Source organism: Scyliorhinus torazame, chromosome 10 (genome assembly GCF_047496885.1).
Source record: "Scyliorhinus torazame isolate Kashiwa2021f chromosome 10, sScyTor2.1, whole genome shotgun sequence".
NCBI classification, from domain to species: Eukaryota; Metazoa; Chordata; class Chondrichthyes; order Carcharhiniformes; family Scyliorhinidae; genus Scyliorhinus; species Scyliorhinus torazame.
Window position 1 is genome coordinate 214,554,751 of NC_092716.1, and position 18,312 is coordinate 214,573,062.

General features: G+C 42.9%; 1 protein-coding gene across 2 annotated transcripts in view; it reads left to right on the top strand.

Moving 5' to 3' along the window:
• The window catches only part of LOC140384553 (glycogen [starch] synthase, muscle-like), a 234,218-nt gene that overhangs the window by 65,416 nt on the left and 150,490 nt on the right, over positions 1-18,312 (top strand). For both annotated transcript variants that reach the window (XM_072466356.1, XM_072466355.1), the window contains 2 exons: positions 10,973-11,117; positions 12,259-12,376. In XM_072466356.1, coding sequence (XP_072322457.1) covers positions 10,973-11,117; positions 12,259-12,376 — 263 coding nt within the window. The remainder of the gene's footprint in view (positions 1-10,972; positions 11,118-12,258; positions 12,377-18,312) is intronic.

Sequence of the window (18,312 nt, forward strand, 5' to 3'; positions counted from 1 at the left end):
TTTTCTGTATGTTCTTCATCCACAGGTCCCTTACATGTAAACGTAGGATAGCTGGAGGCCTTATGGCCCTTTGTGCCTTTGAGTTGTTGTGATCTTGGCCCACACTCTTCCAAGGTTTTGTTATGATCTGGTTAGGGACCAGTAACAATTTGTTTAAGATAGACAAAGTTTGATATTCAAGACTCTTGCTACACGATAATGACACAATGGTTAGCACCTCACAGCGGCAGGGAACCGGGTTCAATTCCGACCTTGGGTGAGTGTCTGTGTGGAGTTTATACTTCCTCCCTGTGTTGGTTTCCTCCGGGTGCTCTAGTTTCCTCCCGCAGTCTAAAGCTGTGCATGTTAGGTGGATTGGCCACGCTAAACCTGCCCCTTAGTGTCCAGTGATGTGCAGGTTAGGGGGGTCTGTAGGGATAGGGTGGGGGAGTGGGCTCAGGTAGGGTGCTCTTTCAGAGGGTCGGTGCAGAAGGAGGCCATCTGCACTGTAGGAATTCTATGGCTCTATTCCATGGGTTTTGAACAAACTAATGTAACTGTACAAGATCAGAAAGGTAAAAATAATTTACAATATCTACCTTAAACTCTAATTTTCAGGGTTACTATGAGATACATGTCAAATACACTGCATTGAACAATAAATGGCAGATGCACCCAAGAATGATTTCTCAGCAACTCTGCCAGACATCAGCAAACACTTGAGTCAATCAATCTCATTCAAACTCCAACACACTGATGACTGATTCTAGTCCTCACACTCCAAAGATCTAGCTCTGGAATACTCTTTCCAAAAATCACTCCGACTCAGCCTGCGTCAACTACAGCTCACCTAACAAGGATTCAAACTTTTCTCCTGAGACTTTGTTCCCATGGATTTCCAGGTCCAGCACCAACTCACAAGTACAACTTCAGCTCTTCAGCCATGCTAAGTAGAACACCACTGCCTCAAAAGGTTTCCCGAACTGCCCTCAACAAGGAGTTTCAACCTTTTGCTGCTTTCAATCTCAAGGGCTTCTCCTGAGCCCTCACTTTGAACTGTAGACCTTCTGCTTGGAGCCCTTTCCCTTGGTTCACTCCCTATTGGTGTTCTCCCCCCTGGTGGCTTTTTCACTTGTTCTTTCGCACTCTTTCTGGGACATCTCAGTGTTCCCTCTTTGGGACTCTTCTGTAGTTATGGCCCTCTGCTCCCCGGTCACATGATTGGCATTTTGCGCCATCTTCTTTTTACCCAGGCTCACTGGGCCCGTTCCGGGCCAGAGGAACGATAAATGCTGAGCTGCACATGCACTGAATACTCTGAGGGCTTGATGTTCCCAGTCCTCACTCAACGGTAAGCTATATATTTGGATCTTGTAACATGGTTCTTTGAAAGAACTGTTTCAGTCGTCCCACTTCTGTGCTCTTCACCTTGACCTGTGAATTTCTCTTCATTATGTTTTTCTCCAAATTTCTTGCAAAAAAGGTTCCACTAAATATGTCCCCATTGCCCTTTCAGGTTGTATACTCCAATCATAACTCACTGCATAAAAAGAAAATCTGTGTCCTTCAATTACTGACCATTTTGTCACTGGAAACTATTTTTCCTTATTAACTCAATTGAATCTTCCATTAAACGTCAATGCTCTTAGGAGAACATGCCCAGCTTCTCTAGTCTCTCCATGTGACAGAGGTTCCTCACCCATGGATCTGTTTTAGCATCTCTCCTCTGTTAGACGTTTTAGTTGCTCTGAAGTTCTGTTCCTTTTTCACAAACACCCATTTATTTCATTCCAACAGCCTTTGCACAAAACTCACTATACATCACCTGACAGAGGCCACCTGAAGCCCCTTTACATATCAGTGTCAATTAATGGATACTTAACATAAATGAGACAACTAATTGCAATGTCTCTTAACCCATTACTTAACAGTCTCCCCTTCCTTGGAGAAAAAAAAAATTAGGTGAAAACAAAATGAAGAAACTCAAAAACACACACATGATTCCCCCCCTTTTTTTTTGGATGAGAAAAAAAAAGTCACAGGAAACAAGCGCCCTTCATTAACAATATCCAAAAGTTTCTGTGAACTCGCCCCTCTTTTCGTAAAACAGTCTGACAGTTGATAGCTCCTGTCGACCCATTTAATTTTTGTTATTTCCCCTCAGCAACATCTGCTACAAACTTGCGATGTCTATCCGTAACCTCTTTTCATTGACACTTTTTTGTAGAGTGCACATTTTCCCAGAGGGATTTATTGTCAATGTGACAGTCAATAGGTATATTACCCAAATCCCTTAATCCCAAAATTTCTGTTAATATACTTATATAAAAGGCCGTATCCTCCGCCTCTACAAGGCTTAACGTCTCAGCAGCCAAAGTGCTTTTTACCACTCCCCTTATTTTCTTTGTTTCCCACACAAGTGGGCAACATTTACCATTGTTCCCCATAAGGAAAATTATAAAACCTCCTGCGCTTGAAACCCCATCACATAAATTTGCGTAGGACGCATCACTATAAACTTGGACTATAAACACGGGCAGCACGGTAGCATTGTGGATAGCACAATTGCTTCACAGCTCCAGGGTCCCAGGTTCGATTCCGGCTTGGGTCACTGTCTGTGCGGAGTCTGCACATCCTCCCCGTGTGTGCGTGGGTTTCCTCCGGGTGCTCCGGTTTCCTCCCACAGTCCAAAGATGTGTAGGTTAGGTGGATTGGCCATGATAAATTGCCCTTCGTGTCCAAAATTACCCTTAGTGTTGGGTGGGGTTACTGGGTTATGGGTTATGGGGATAGGGTGGAGGTGTTGACCTTGGGTAGGGTGCTCTTTGCAAGAGCCGGTGCAGACTCGATGGGCCGAATGGCCTCCTTCTGCACTGTAAATTCTATGATAATCTATGATAAACTATGAGTTTCAAGTGCCTAAAGTCACCTAAAACCGGGAACTTCAAAACACACTCCTGCATTTTTAGTTTGGCCAACGCTTTATTTGCTCTTATTATATCTTCCACTTTGGTATCATTCATTTTTGTACTCAACTCTAAGACATCAAAATTCATGTCCGGTCTAGTCTGTCTACCTAACCAGTTCAGTTGCCCAATTAAACTTCGCAGTTGCTCTTTTTCTATCTTTGAAATAATTGCGTCTTTTTGTGAAACTCGGCCACGACTAATTGCTATTGGGCTGATGCTTTCCAAATAAGATTGCTGACGTAAAGTTGCCCTGACTTAGTCTGTCCAATTTCCAGTCCAATATATTTAAATGCACCGGAAGCCTGACTTCCAACCCTGAATTCTTTTCTCAAACCAGAGATTACAATAGCTTCAAAATCACCCCACAAAAAAATCATCGACATGCATCATAAAAATGCCAGAAAGATTTCCTTTATAGTGCCAGTAAAACATTGCAGGATCTGCTTTCAACTGGCAACAGCCTAACTTTAACAAAACTGACCTTACCGAAAAATACCAGACTCTAGATGCATAATTTAATCCATATACACATTTTTTCAACCTCCAGAGTACCCCTTCTGTGTTAGCTGCTTCTTTAGGAGGACAGAGAAAAATGTCTCTCTGGAGCAGATGCCCCTGCAAAAAGGCAGCTTTTATATCTATAGATTTGCATTCCCATGCCTTTGTGGCTAATAGAGCCAAGAAGATCTTTAAAATAACCTTTCCTGCTGTAGGTGAATCTACCCTTAAATCCTGATCTTCTAAGTTTTCTTCAAATTACCTTGCCACAAGCCTGGCCTTTGCCTTATAAGTTCCATCCGGAAGAACCTTTTCCGTGCAAATCCATCTGTGGGATAGAGCTCTTTGTCCCCTATCCGGTACTTCCGTGTATGCCCCAAATTCACTCCAACTATGCAATTCTTGCTGTTTAGCTTCTTTGATAACTTTTTCATCTAATTTATTTGAAGTCACCAAAATCTCACGTGCATGTGGGCTTCTACTTCTATTAGTATTCGTAGTCTTACTCATGTTCCGAGATCTTGATAAACTACGTCTCCTCTCCCGCCTGGTATCTCGTTCTGTACTGCTACTGCTTGATCTTTTCCTTCTGCTGTGGGATGTCCTTTCAACAGTTCTCGATCTTTTCCTGCGGACCTGTTCACTATCCGATGTACTATCTGAACTGGCACTGCGTTTTTGTGCCCTCCATTTTTGAACATCGTTTTCCCAATCCATTGTCTTGACTCCTTCCCCTGAATGCTGTACATTCAACCAATGTTTATACTTTCCAGTGGCCTTCCCTGCTCTACTAATAACAGTTGCATCCTTCCATTGACTAGACCCTTCAGGCAAGTATCTCACTTTTGTACCAACTTTTGGCAGTTGCCCTTTCGGACAAATGGCCTGTTCTAATTCACCAGAAGTGTTGTGTTCCTCCACAGAAACCCTGTCTATATAAGTTAATTGGTCCTCATAGTTCTGTAACACATGCGTACCAGATGACTCTGGTTCCTCGTCATGTCTGTTTGCTCTGTCTAAATTTGAAAATTTGTAATCTGTACCCATTATCCTTGATGAATGTACCCTAACAGTTTGATTACCATGTTGCAAAATAATTGTTTTGCCATCTATGCCTATGATCTTCCCTGGGCCTTTCCATTCATTAGAATTGTCTCTCTTATAGTATACCATGCCTCCTTGCTGAAAAACGGCATCTGATGGCCATACGTTTTGTCTTAAAGCTCTGTGAATTCTTTGAGACTTCTGCTTCCAAAAAAGCTTTTCTACTGCGTTTAAATGTTCAGCAAAACCAGAGCTAATTGTAGTCCCCTCCCAAGTTGGAGGCTGGTCATCCAAAATGGACGGAATGTTAGGATTTCTACCAAACACTAATTGATAAGGACTATAGCCCCCAACCATCTGCAATGAATTCTTTGCATGTACTGCCCATGCTAAAGCTGAATTTAGCCTGCAATTTGGTCGATCTGCCAAAATTTTCCGAAGCATGTCATCGATGACAGCATGATTTCTTTCACAGACACCATTACTAAATGGGCTTTCTGCAGCCGTATTCATGACTCTGATATTCATGTTTTCACACACATCCCTAAACTCATCATTACCAAATTCTCCCCCATTGTCCGTAAGGAATTGTGCCGGTGGACCCATTCCTGTCCCTATCCATTTTTCCACGATTTGATCCAGAATTACTCTCTTTTCTTTACTTCGTACAATCAGTGATTGACTAAATCTGGTTGCTAAATCTACAAAATGCAAAATAAATATATTATTGGCTTTATCCCAGATCTTAAGGTCCATGGCCACAATGTTGTCAAAAACCCTGGCCAAAGGTAGGGTTGATGATTCTTTTGCAGCCAGTCCGGATGAAATGATCAGTCGAACACCTCGTTACTTTAACATATGTTTATTTCTCGGCCGGGACTAAGACCACTGTATCTCTTGAGAGTTACAACAGCAAGCCAAAGTCAATACACCTAACAGCAGTTCTTATACAGTTTTTGGCTCATTTCTGAGGGCAGCTCCCTCGCATTCCATCTGTGCCTTTTAGCTAATTTATGATTATTTTCAAGCCTAGCGCAACCCTTCCCAAGGCCGTCTGCAATTTGTCTGGTACTAAAACAACCTTGTTATCAGAAGCCTTTGAAAGCCTGTCTTGACATTTCTTCACACAAAGCTTTGCCTAACATTTTGTTTTTCCCATTGTGGTAATATGCATTAGGGGGTCATGTGGGACTGTGAAGCCGTGATGTCATTGGCTGACAGATCCCGGGTCCTGGTTGGCTGTTGACCTCTAGCTCCACCCTGAAGACGGAGTATAAGAACCAGGAGTTCTCCCCCGCAGGCCAGTCTGCTACTGAACTGCGGGGAACAAGTCACGCATAATAAAGCCTCATCGACTTCATCTCTATTCGTCTCTCGTGAGTCTTTGTGCGCTACACCCATAAAGCTCCAATCCATCTCGAGCCAAACTCTCAGGGTTACCATTGATTGTGCTGGTGTCCTTTTGTACTTCCTACAAAACTTCACAGCATTCACTAACCTGTTCTATCAGTTTAGTATAATCGTCATCCCTTACCCCTGCATCCTTTAATAAATTTTTCAGCCTCCGAGGAGACGGATGTGCAAATTGCCTATGCAGTTTTAATACCACAAGCTTTTTATCAGCTAAAGTCCCATTTTCAACTGTCATTAACACATCCTTAACCACTCTACTTGAAATATTATTTGTCAGTAATGGAATACAATAGTGTCCCGACTGTGTAAATTGTCAGTCCAGTCTTTCCAAAAACTGTTGCCTTATCCTGTTCCATATCCAGTTTCATGTGTGCTTTCTTCATCGACGGTCTGCTCAGAAGCAAAGGTATCTCACTTGATACAACATCCGTGCTAATGAAATGATTCACTCTGGCAATATTGCAAGGGATCACCACTCTTTTCAGCGACTTCAAAGTATTATCATCCCCACACCTGAAACTTGTGAAACTTTCAAATTCCTTAACTTAGTTACGATATTCAGCATTCAAAGAGTCCAGGTAGCATTTTAACCAGTCAATTCCACATACAGTAGATGTGCAGCCACTGTCCAATACAGCACAATTGAAGGTTTCTGCAACCAACACCCTCATTACCGGCGTAAAACTGCTTGTCAATCGGAGAATGCCTTCTTTCTGGTCACTATCTTTTTCCTCTTCTGACTCTTCCATGTCATGTGTCGCTTCAAACACACTATCATAACGAGTTGGACAGTTGAAAGCATAATGGTATTGAGAGTCACATCGAAAACATCAATTTATCATGCCCCGTGCATTTGTTTCTAACTAGGTTTCTGTCTTCATAATTTCCTTGTCTCGGTCTCCTTCTATAGTCTTGAGCCCTGTTCGTAGCCATACGATTTCGCCATCCTGTTAGTAGTGTAGCTTCCATATTCTACCTTATTGCAGGCTGACCTATTTGGGTCATCAGAATCAAATGTTTCCCCAGAAACTTTTGTAAAGCTTTTGTCATCTGTTTGAATAAGGTATCCTTATCAGTAAACTGAACTCGTGTCAAAACCAGGAGCCTATCCATGTTGCTCACTCTGGCACAGTCAAGTAATTAAAAGGCCAACACTGACTTTGGAAATTCCAGGTTGTGTTTTTGTAGCCTTTTATATTGTCTGCCAAATTCCATTATATAGTCTTCCATGGAGATATCCTCCATTTTCCGGAACTTATCAAAATCCGACCATGCTTCATATGCACTTAACAAGTCATCTTTCTTATAAATCTTATCCATATAATGTAATAAAGTCTCCAGACTTTCTTCTGAGTCTAACTCTTCCAATTCCAGCTCAGAAAGCACTTTGTTTTGGATTTTACTGCCATATGGTAGAGAAAGAGCCAATGCCATACCTTGTTTTCTCTTTCCCAAAGCAGTTACTTTAGTCCACATAAGTACTGCACTTCTCCATTGGTCGTACGATTCCCTTTCAGAAAATAAGGGAGGATAGTCATATTCAGCCATCTTTATCCTCGGTTCAGCCATATATCCCTTTTTTTTTTCTTCTTTTCTCACTCACTCCTTGGTTTGATCTGGAAAAGTTGTATCATTCAACCCTTCAGATTTACACAGCAAACATCCTCTGCTACCAATTGTTAGATGTTTTAGTTGCTGTAATATGAAGAGTCTAAAGTTCTGTTCCTTTTTCACAAACGCCCATTTATTTCATTCCAACAGCCTTTGCACAAAACTCCCACTATACATCACCTGACAGAGGCCACCTGAAGCTCCTTTATATATCAGTGGCAATTAATGTATACTTAACATAAATGAGACAACTAATTGCAATGTCTCTTCACCCATTACTTAACATCCTCTACCCTCTCAAATGCCTTATCATTTCTGAAGCCCAAAATTGTGCACATTATTCCACTTGAGGCCTGACCAGTGATTTAGAAATGTGTAGCACAACTTGCTTATTGTTTTACTCAATGTAATGATGCACTTTTACAGACTTCATTAGTGAATGTAAAAAGTATTTTGTGGCTGTATCTAGCTTCCAAAATGTCTCTGCCTTGGAGCGTGTCTCACCATGGGGTGATTCTACTCTGAATCCCGATTGGTCGCATAGGCCATGTGAACTTTACTCTTCTCTGGTGGCCTTAAAGGGACAATCACCACATCCCCCGCATCCCCATTCCCCCCAACCGCCCCTGCATTTAAGACCTTCATACCTTCTTCAATAATCAATTCATTCCATCCTAAATACTACCTAAACATTGTGTACATGGATTGGACACTTATAAATCAAGTCTTTGAGGGAATTTTCTGTTTCTTGTAGAGCAGCGTAATTCTGTTGGCTGAGATGATTCCACTGAATTGATGTTAACAGGGACCGCAATAACAGGCACCTCTTCTGACACAGGCGATTCATCACTACTTGTTTTCACAGAGATATCAGTTATGTAACAGCCTCCCCGTAATCCTTCCCGTAACAGCCTCCCCGAACAGGCGCTGGAATGTGGCGACTAGGGGCTTTTCACAGTAACTTCATTGAAGCCTACTTGTGACAAGAAGCGATTTTCATTTTCATTTCATGTCAATAACAGGTCGATCAGGTACTTTGGTGCTTAAGGGTTCGATAACATTCTTATGCTACATCGACTGGTGGAGCGTCTTTCAACTCCTCAAATGGTTCATGTGTTTATGAACGATCCATCCTCCACGTCCACTTGGTATGAAAGGGACCCGGTCATGCAGACAATCATTCCAGTGCAGATTGATCCACTATGAAGTTTCTCACATGTACGGTTTCATTTACCATAAATGATCATGCTGTACTGTGTGAACCATGGTTTGCTTTCTGATTCCTTTGGCTGGCTCCTACCCTCCCTGGCAAATTTGGAAACATGAGACTCAGTCTCGTTCTGAGATAAAGTTTCATTAGCAGTTCTGCTGGTGAAATTCCCGTTGTTGCATGGGCAGTGTTAGGATAGCTAAGGAGGTATTGTGAGATTTTAGTCTCTCAAGGCTCCACCTGACAGTTTCTTTAGGCCAGACCTGAAAGTTGGATGGCTCTTTGAGCTGGTCTGTTCGATGCTGGGTGGTACAGCGCAGTTTTAATGTGTTTAATACCACTGAGATCGGTGAAGTTACAGTAATAAGGTCTACCTTGCCTGTTTTTAGATTGAACAGATGCTAAATGCCAGAATCATAGGTGCTGGGCTCTTCCACATTGTATGCATGTAACATCTTAGTTAATAGATTACTTGGTGATCTTGACTTAGCTCTGCTTTATCAAATGCCCTCTTTTGTGACGAGAAAAACACTCAGCCGACTTAGACGGATATGACTCAGGAGTGTGGTTACTTCCACATCAGTACCATTCTACTTTCAGCATTACTGTCTGATTGCCTATTCTGTACCTTTCTGTTTTGTTGGTGGCTGAAATTGTTTCCTGCTTTGTGACTGTTTCAGTGGTTTAGGCGCCATAGGTTCCTGCCCTAACTGGTGAATGGCACCATTTTGTGCACTTTGCAGCTCTTGTGCACCTTTTTCATGGCTTTCCAGGGCCAACACTACCTCCATTGCTTGTTTCAACTTTATAATGACCTCTGCAAGCAATCTGCGTTGAGAGCATTGTTGTTCACACCACAGACTAACGTGTCCCACAACGTGTCATTAAGGGTGGCTCCAAAATCACAATGCTCCAATAATTGCTTCGGTTTAAGTCCTGATTTATTTACCTGGGGCACTCATCCTCAAATTAAATTTGAATCTCTCGAGTGTGACTGACAGTTGAGGTTGCAATTGAACCTTCACTAAATGCACTTTCACAGACTTCATTAGAAATACAAAATAATTTCTCAACAAGCAGAATTATATAGCAGCCTCATGGCTGTAGCTCCGAAACATCTCGGAGCCTGGGGTGTTTCCACACTGAGTCCCGATTGGTCACACAGGCCATGTGACCTATACTGGTCTGCCTTGCCTTTAAAGGGACAATCACCAGACTCGACTATGAATCAATGTTCCTGTTTGCTTTCTTTAATAGCTTTATCAACTTGTCCGCCACATTCAGTGATTTCTGTATAGAAATCCCTTTGTCTTGGTCCCTTAATCCCTTCAGTCTTAGCAAAGGTTGTTGATATCCTTTTAATGCTTTCCAGGAACTTTCCTTTAATGAAATGAATGAAATTCACTTATTGTCACAAGTAGGCTTCAAATGAAGTGACTGTGAAAAGCCCCTAGTCGCCACATTCCAGCGCCTGTTCGGGGAGGCTTGTACGGGAAATAAAGCTGTGAGAATTTAGGATGAACTTTGGCAATGGATGTTAAATGACTGAAGAGTATAAAACAATTAATTGAAATTTGATTTACACCTTTTTCTTTTCATACCAGTTATATAGTCCCTACGCAAATGAGATTAGACTGGAAAATTGAGTGCTTTCTTGGGATTCAGATGGGTCTTAAATCAGGCAGTCCAAATTAATAGATTAATGAAAGGTCATCGACCTGAAAGGTTAACTCCACTTCCCACTCTGTTCTCAGACCTGCCAGACCTGTTTATTTCCAGCATCTGTTCTTCTTATTTCAGATTTTCAGCATACACAGTGTTTTGATTTTGTAATCCAAATTAGAACTGATTTGCTACTCAAAAAACAAAATCACCCCAATCACGTTTTGTTAGACTATTATCTATTTAAACATTTCAATCTCCAATTTCTTCTCACCATTGATTGACTTCTTTATCCGTTTTATACATCATTAGCTGTAGAAGATAGTGAGAGGTTGACACAGAATGAGAGGAATTTTGTCTGCTGGGTATGCCCACTACTTGAAGATTGCATGACTGAGTTGGGTAGGTAAGGGAGGATTTGATTAAATAAATGGACCCAGCTGCACTCTTCCTGTCCTTCATATGCTTCACTCCATTATTTTCTGTTTGCATTTCAGATTTTCGTGCTTCACTATTTTCTTCATAATTTGTTTTATTATCTAAAACTATGCACTTATTTCATAGCTTGTTTCCTCTCTTGAAACAGTTTGATGTTGACAAAGAGGCTGGATCAAGGCAGATTTACCATCGGTACTGCATGGAACGAGCCGCTGTCCACTGTGCTCATGTGTTCACCACAGTGTCCGAGATAACAGCCATGGAGGCTGAACATCTGCTGAAACGCAAACCAGGTGAGTTCACCTGAGTCACTGTTGTGCTCAACAGATTTCCCCCCATCTCTCCTAAACATACTGATCTATGAGGTTACACCGCCCTCCAGAAATCTTACCCAGGGGAGTGACATTTTTAAAAAATTAATTTGTGTGATATGGGCATTGCTGACTGGGCTGATATTTATTGCCCATCCCTAATTGCCTTTAACTGAGTCACTTGCTAGGCATAGGCCATTTGAAGGTCAACCACATTGCTGTTGATCTGGAGTCACATGTCGGCCAGACCAGGTAAGGATGGCTGATTTCCTTCTCTTAGGAACATTAGCTGGGTTTTTACAACAATCAACAATGGTTTATGGTCATTGTTGGACTTTTCATTCCAGAATTTTTTAAATTAAAATGTCACCATCTGCTGTGGTGGGATTTGAACCTGGGGCCGCAGCGCATTACCTTGGTCTCTATATTACTAGTCCAATGACAATGCCACAATGGCATCACTTCCCCAGTGAAAGTGCCGAGATGGTGAATGCTGGCGTGTTATTTATCAGAAGTGGGGAATCACAAATGAGTCTGATCTTGTCCTCAGCTGATGTCATCACACAGACACATCACATCTTCCAGCAATTTTTTGTACCTCTGCTGCTGACTTTCTCTACCCAGTCATTGGCCACAGAGTCCAATCATAGTGCCTCAGTGCCAGTACAGCTGAGATCAACGAACCCAGCACAAGCCAGTGGTTGAACCTGGGCCTTACTGACCTGCAGCTGGGTTGGGCACAAAGGAGAATTTTCTTTGATTTAAAAATATGTGAATATTTATTGTCATAAAAATAGAAAAAGTTGGAAATAAAGTTAATGTTTCAGATGACATTTGTAAAATCATCAACCACAGGTTAATTCAGTTTCTCCCTTCACAGATACTGCCAGGCCTGCGGATTATTTCCAGCCTGTCCTGTTTTTAATTTGAATTTGCACCATCTGTAGTATGTTGGTCTGGATGGACCACCATGGAACTAGTCACATGGAAGCATAAATATTGCAAATGTTGGAAACCCCTAACGTATTAGTCACATAACATTATTCTCTATCACAACTACAGATTTATTCTGTCTTAAATTTCTCTGCGTATGTTTTAAAGTTGATTGTTTTCTGTTATTCAGATGTGGTCACTCCCAATGGACTCAACATAAAGAAGTTCTCCGCGATGCATGAATTCCAGAACCTACATGCACGCAGTAAAAGTCACATCCAGGAGTTTGTCCGGGGCCACTTCTATGGGTAAGTTCGAAACTTAACAAACCTGTGGGCACAGTGTTAGGGTGGGGAATTGGTCTCATTTTATGTCGTAGTGGATTCACCTTGGAGATGAAAGGGGGAGAGAATGTTAACTCGACCATATAACCATGAAAAAGTTTCCTCAAGAACCTTTTCTGGAACATCTGCTCAAAAATAACGTTGAGACACCTGAAAGCCACAGCTCCACGTATTCCAATGATTTAAGCTGACATTTTGTTTGCTAACCATTTGAGCTGGTATTGTTCCAGTGCAGTTATATAAGGTATTATATGGCAATGCTACAGCCCTGACACCATGCATTTCCCCCACTGCTGCCTCCACTTTGCTAAGACCGTCACTTGGAATGACCCTCATGACATCATGTGAAATGATAATGTTTATACTGATTCTGTAAGGGGGTGAAGGTGCTGTAAATATGTATCATTGAGCAGCAATACATATCTTTTTCCCTTTGATGTTTTGAGCACTGGAAACAGTGAGGCCATTTATATAGTCAGAAGAAACATTCAGGATCTCGTTTCAGTGAATGTGGCATAGGTGCAGCCAAAGGTGCCCAGTGTTGTTTAAGTTTTGCTTCTCACTCATTGAATAAGTTTCCCTCTTGCAGTTTCCAGTTGTGACTCAGTTGGCAGCAAGCCTACCTCTGAGTGACCAGGTTCTTGTTTCAAGTCCCACCCCAGGATTTAAGGATGGAAATCAAGGCTGATACTCCTGTGTAATGCTGAGGGAGCATTGAATTGTCAGAGGTGACGTCTTTTAAATGCAATATTAAACTGAGGCCCCATCTGCCTGCATAGGTAGATGTCAAAGATCTAGGGCACTGCTTCAAAGAAGAGAAAGATTTTCTCTCGGGTGAAATATCCGATATTTATTCCTTACTTAACATCCCCAAAAAACTGTTTAACTGGTCATTAACAATTGGCTGTTTGTGGGAGCTTGCTGTTTACAAATTGGGTGTCACGGTTCCTACATCACCACAGTGATTACGTTTCGAAAAGTAGTTCTTTGGCTGTTAATATCATAGAATTTGCAGTGCAGAAGGAGGATATTCGGCCCATCGAGTCCCGGCTCTTTGAAAGATCACCCTACCCAAGCCCACTCCTCCACCCTAGCCCCATAACCCAGTAACCCCACCCAACACTAAGGGCAATTTTGGACACTAGGGGCAATTTAGCATGGCCAATCCACCTAACCTGCACATCTTTGGACTGTGGGAGGAAACCAGAGCAGCCGGAGGAAACCCACGCAGACACGGGGAGAACGTGCAGACTCCGCACAGACAGTGACCCAGCCAGAAATCGAACCTGAGACCCTGGAGCTGTGAAGCAATTGTGCTAACCACTATGCTACCGTGCTGCACATTGAAATATCCTGCAGGCATGGAAATAAATGTAAACCTTCCTTCATCTTGGCCAAGATCAAAAACTGGTTGTGGGAGTCATCGTGGCTACAGCCTTCCGGTCTCAACATCGAATTCACCAACTTCAGATTATTAGCTCTACCCCACCTCGACCCATTTGTTTTCATCCCCTTTCATTTTAATTGTCTTTTACCATTGCTTTCTCTCTTGTCTTTCTTTATATATATATAAAAATATATATATATTTAACCCCCCCATCTTATCCACCTTTCCTTACCCATTCACCCCTTTGCTTCCCCCTTCCCCTCTCCCCACATCTACATCTGTCACAGTTTACCCTCTGATGTTAATTTCTCTGCTGTTTGGCCTTTCACACCTTTTGTTCTCTCTGGGGACTGCCATTAGTACTCTTTCTCCTTGGTTTCTGTGGCTACTAGCACTCCGTTTCTTTGGGTTTTTGTGGCTATGACTCCACTTTCCTTCTCACTTCACTGTATAAATATTTCCCACTTTCTCTGTCTAATAGCTTTGGCAAAAGGTCATCTGGACTCAAAACATCTTAACTCTTTTCTCTCTCTACAGATGCAGCCAGACCTGCTGAGATTTTCCAGCATTTTCTCTTTGGTTTCAGATTCCAGCATCTGCAGAAATTTGCTGTTATCTGTGCCCTTTGTCTGCCTTCGCGGAAAGGGTAGCATCAGCCTTAAGAGGCCCAGGTCCAGCAGAACACACAGTGGCTGATGGATCTGTGCTCTGACCTGAACTCTGTTTCTCTAGTCATGGGTGCAGTGTAGAAATGTGTAGATGAGATGGGAATGGGGCACCTTGACCCTACTCCAGGTTCCCCGTCTTCTCAATCGGGCACTAACAGGGAGCAGGAGAGCAAGTCAGGCACCCAGGGTTACTGAGCCCAGGGCACTCCAAGGGTTCCCTGCCATCCACGCCCCGTCTGCCAGTGACCGCTTTGCTTCCAGCAGGTCATGCTGACACCCAGCAGACTGGGTCGCCAAGGCACCCGGCAGGCAGGGGTGCGCTAAGCTCTGGGACACCAAAGGACATCCACCAAAGCTGGTTGTGGTTGTCAGGACTGCACCATGTGTAATGGTAGAAAAAGAAAGATAAAGATGTTTTGAAGGCGCACAGGTGTACCAACATTATAGATGGTTTGGGCCATTGTAAATCTGTACACTTGCACTGTTTGGAAGTCTCCAGGATTCTCATCTCGCTGCTAGTTGCGCCAATGGTCATGGAGCATTAACGGTTTTGGAACCTCGTCCTCCATCAGAGGCTGATAATGTCCTCCTGTAGAGTCATTTCTCTCACATAGAGACATGGAAAATAGGAGCAGGAGGAGGCCATTCAGCCCTTTGAGCCTGCTCCATCATTCAAAATGATCATGGCTGATCATCCAACTCAGTAACCTGTTCCCGCTTTCCCCATATCCTTTGATCCATTTTGCCCCAAGAGCTAAATCTAACTCTTTCTTGAATACACACAATGTTTTGGCCTCAACTGCTTTCTGTGTTAGTGAATTCCACAGGCTCACCATTCTCTTGTGACAAAATTTCTCCTCATCTCAGTCCCAAAAGGTTTATCTTGTATCCTTAGACTTCAACCCCTGGTTCTGGATACCCCACCATCGGGAACATCCTTGCTGCATCTACCCTAAATAGCCCTGTTAGAATTTTATAGACTTCTATGAGATCCTCCCTCACTCTTCTGAACTCCAGCAAAGTTCTCAATCTCTCCTCAAATATACAACCCCGGTAACTATAGACCAGTGAGCCTTACTTCTGTTGTGGGCAAAATCTTGGAAAGGTTTATAAGAGATAGGGTGTATAATCATCTGGAAAGGAATAATTTGATTAGAGATAGTCAACACGGTTTTGTGAAGGGTAGGTCGTGCCTCACAAACCTTATTGAGTTCTTTGAGAAGGTGACCAAACAGGTGGATGAGGGTAAAGCAGTTGATGTGGTGTATATGGATTTCAGTAAAGCGTTTGATAAGGTTCCCCACGATAGGCTACTGCAGAACATACGGAGGCATTGGAATTCAGGGAGATTTAGCAGTTTGGATCAGAAATTGGCTAGCTGGAAGAAGACAAAGGGTGGTGGTTGATGGGGAGTGTTCAGACTGTAGTCCAGTTACTAGTGGTGTACCACAAGGATCTGTTATGGGGCCACTGCTGTTTGTCATTTTTATAAATGACCTGGAGGAGGGTGTAGAAGGATAGGTGAGTAAATTTGCAGATAACACTAAAGTCGGTGGAGTTGTGGACAGTGCGGAAGGATGTTACAAGTTACAGAGGGACATAGATAAGCTGCAGCACTGGGCTGAGAGGTGGCAAATGGAGTTTAATGCAGAAAATAGTGGGCAGCACGGTAGCATTGTGGTTAGCACAATTGCTTCACGGCTCCAGGGTCCCAGGTTCGATTCCTGACTTGGGTCACTGTCTGTGCGGAGTCTGCACATCCTCCCCGTGTGTGCGTGGGTTTCCTCCGGGTGCTCCGGTTTCCTCCCACAGTCCAAAGATGTGTGGGTTAGGTGGATTGGCCATACTAAATTGCCCATAGTGTCCAAAATTGCCCTTAGTGTTGGGTGGGGTTACTGGGTTATGGGGATAGGGTGGCGGTGTGGACCTTGGGTAGGGTGCTCTTTCCAAGAGCCGGTGCAGACTCGATGGGCCGAATGGCCTCCTTCTGCACTGTAAATTCTATGATCTAAAAGTGTGAGGTGATTCATTTTGGAAGGAATAACAGGAAGACAGAGTACTGGGCTAATGGTAAGATTCTTGGCAGTGTGGATGAGCAGAGAGATCTCGGTGTCCATGTACATAGATTCCTGAAAGTTGCCACCCAGGTGGAGAGGGCTGTAAGAAGGTGTACGGTGTGTTAGCATTTATTGGTAGAGGGATTGAGTTTCGGAGCCATGAGATCATGGTGCAGCTGTACAAAACTCTGATGCGGCCGCATTTGGAGTATTGCGTGCAATTCTGGTCGCTGCATTATAGGAAGGATGTGGAAGCATTGGAAAGGGTGCAGAGGAGATTTACCAGAATGTTGCCTGGTATGGAGGGAAGATCTTATGAGGAAAGGCTGAGGGACTTGAGGCTGTTTTCGTTAGAGAGAAGAAGGTTAAGAGGTGACTTAATTGAAGCATTCAAGATGATCAGAGGATTGGATAGGGTGGACAGTGAGAGCCTTTTTCCTCGGATGGTGATGTGTAGCACGAGGGGACATAGCTTTAAATTGAGGGGAGATAGATATAAGACAGATGTTAGAGGTAGGTTCTTTACTCAGAGAGTAGTAAGGGTGTGGAATGCCCTGCCTGCAACAGTAGTGGACTTGCCAACACTAAGGGCATTCAAATGGTCATTGGATAGACAGATGGACGATAAGGAAATAGTGTAGAGTGGTTTCACAGGTTGACGCAACATCGTGGGCCGAAGGGCCTGTACTGTGCTGTAATGTTCTATGTTCTATAAGTCTCGCCATCCCAGCAATCAGTCTAATAAACATTCTCTGTACTCCGTCTATAGCAAGAATATCCTTCCTCAGATAAGGATACCAGAACTGCACACACTATTCCAGGTATGGTCTCACCAAGGCCCTGTATCATTGCAGCAAAACACCCCTGCTCCTGTTCTCTAATCCTCTCACTATGAAGGCCAATTTACAATTTGCCTTCTTTACTGCCTGCTGTTCCCAGGTCTTATTGCACATTCCCCTCTCTTAATTTATAGCCATTCAGGTAATAATCTGCCTTCCTGTTTTTGCTACCAAAATAGATAACTGACATTTATCCACATTATACTGCATCTGCCATGCATTTGCCCACTCACTCAGATTGTCCAAATCACACTGAGGTATCTCTCCATCCTCCTCACAGCTCACCCTCCCACCCAACTTTTGTGTCATTTGAAAATTTGGAGATATTACATTTAGTTCCCTAATCTAAATCATTAATATATATTGTGAATAGCTGGGGTCCCAGCACCGATCCCTGCACTATCCCATTAGTCACCGCCTGCCATTTGGAAAAAGACCCATTTATTCCTACTCTTTGTTTTTTATCTGCCAACCAGTTTTCTACCATCTCCATACACTACCCCCAATCCCTTTAATTTTACACTCTAATCTCTTATGTGAGACTATGTCAAATTCCTTCTGAAAGTCCAAATAAACCGCATCCACTGGCTCCCCCTCATCAACTCTACTAGTTATATCAAAGGGTTCCAGTAAATTTGTCAAGCACAATTTCCATTTCGTAAATCCATAGCTATCCAATCCTGCCACTGTTTTCCAAGTGCTCTGCTATTAAATTGTTTAAAATGGAATCTAGAATTTTCCCCACTACCGATATCAGGCTGACTGGTCTATAATTCCCTGTTTTCTCTTTACCTCCCTTTTTAAATAGTGGGGTTACATTAGCTTGGTTTCCTTCAGTTTCTCCCTCTCATTAAACCCTCTGTTCCCCAGCATTTCTGCTATTCATTTGTGTCCGCCTTTCTTAAGACAGAACCAAAGTATGTATTTCGTTGTTCAGCCATTTCTTTGT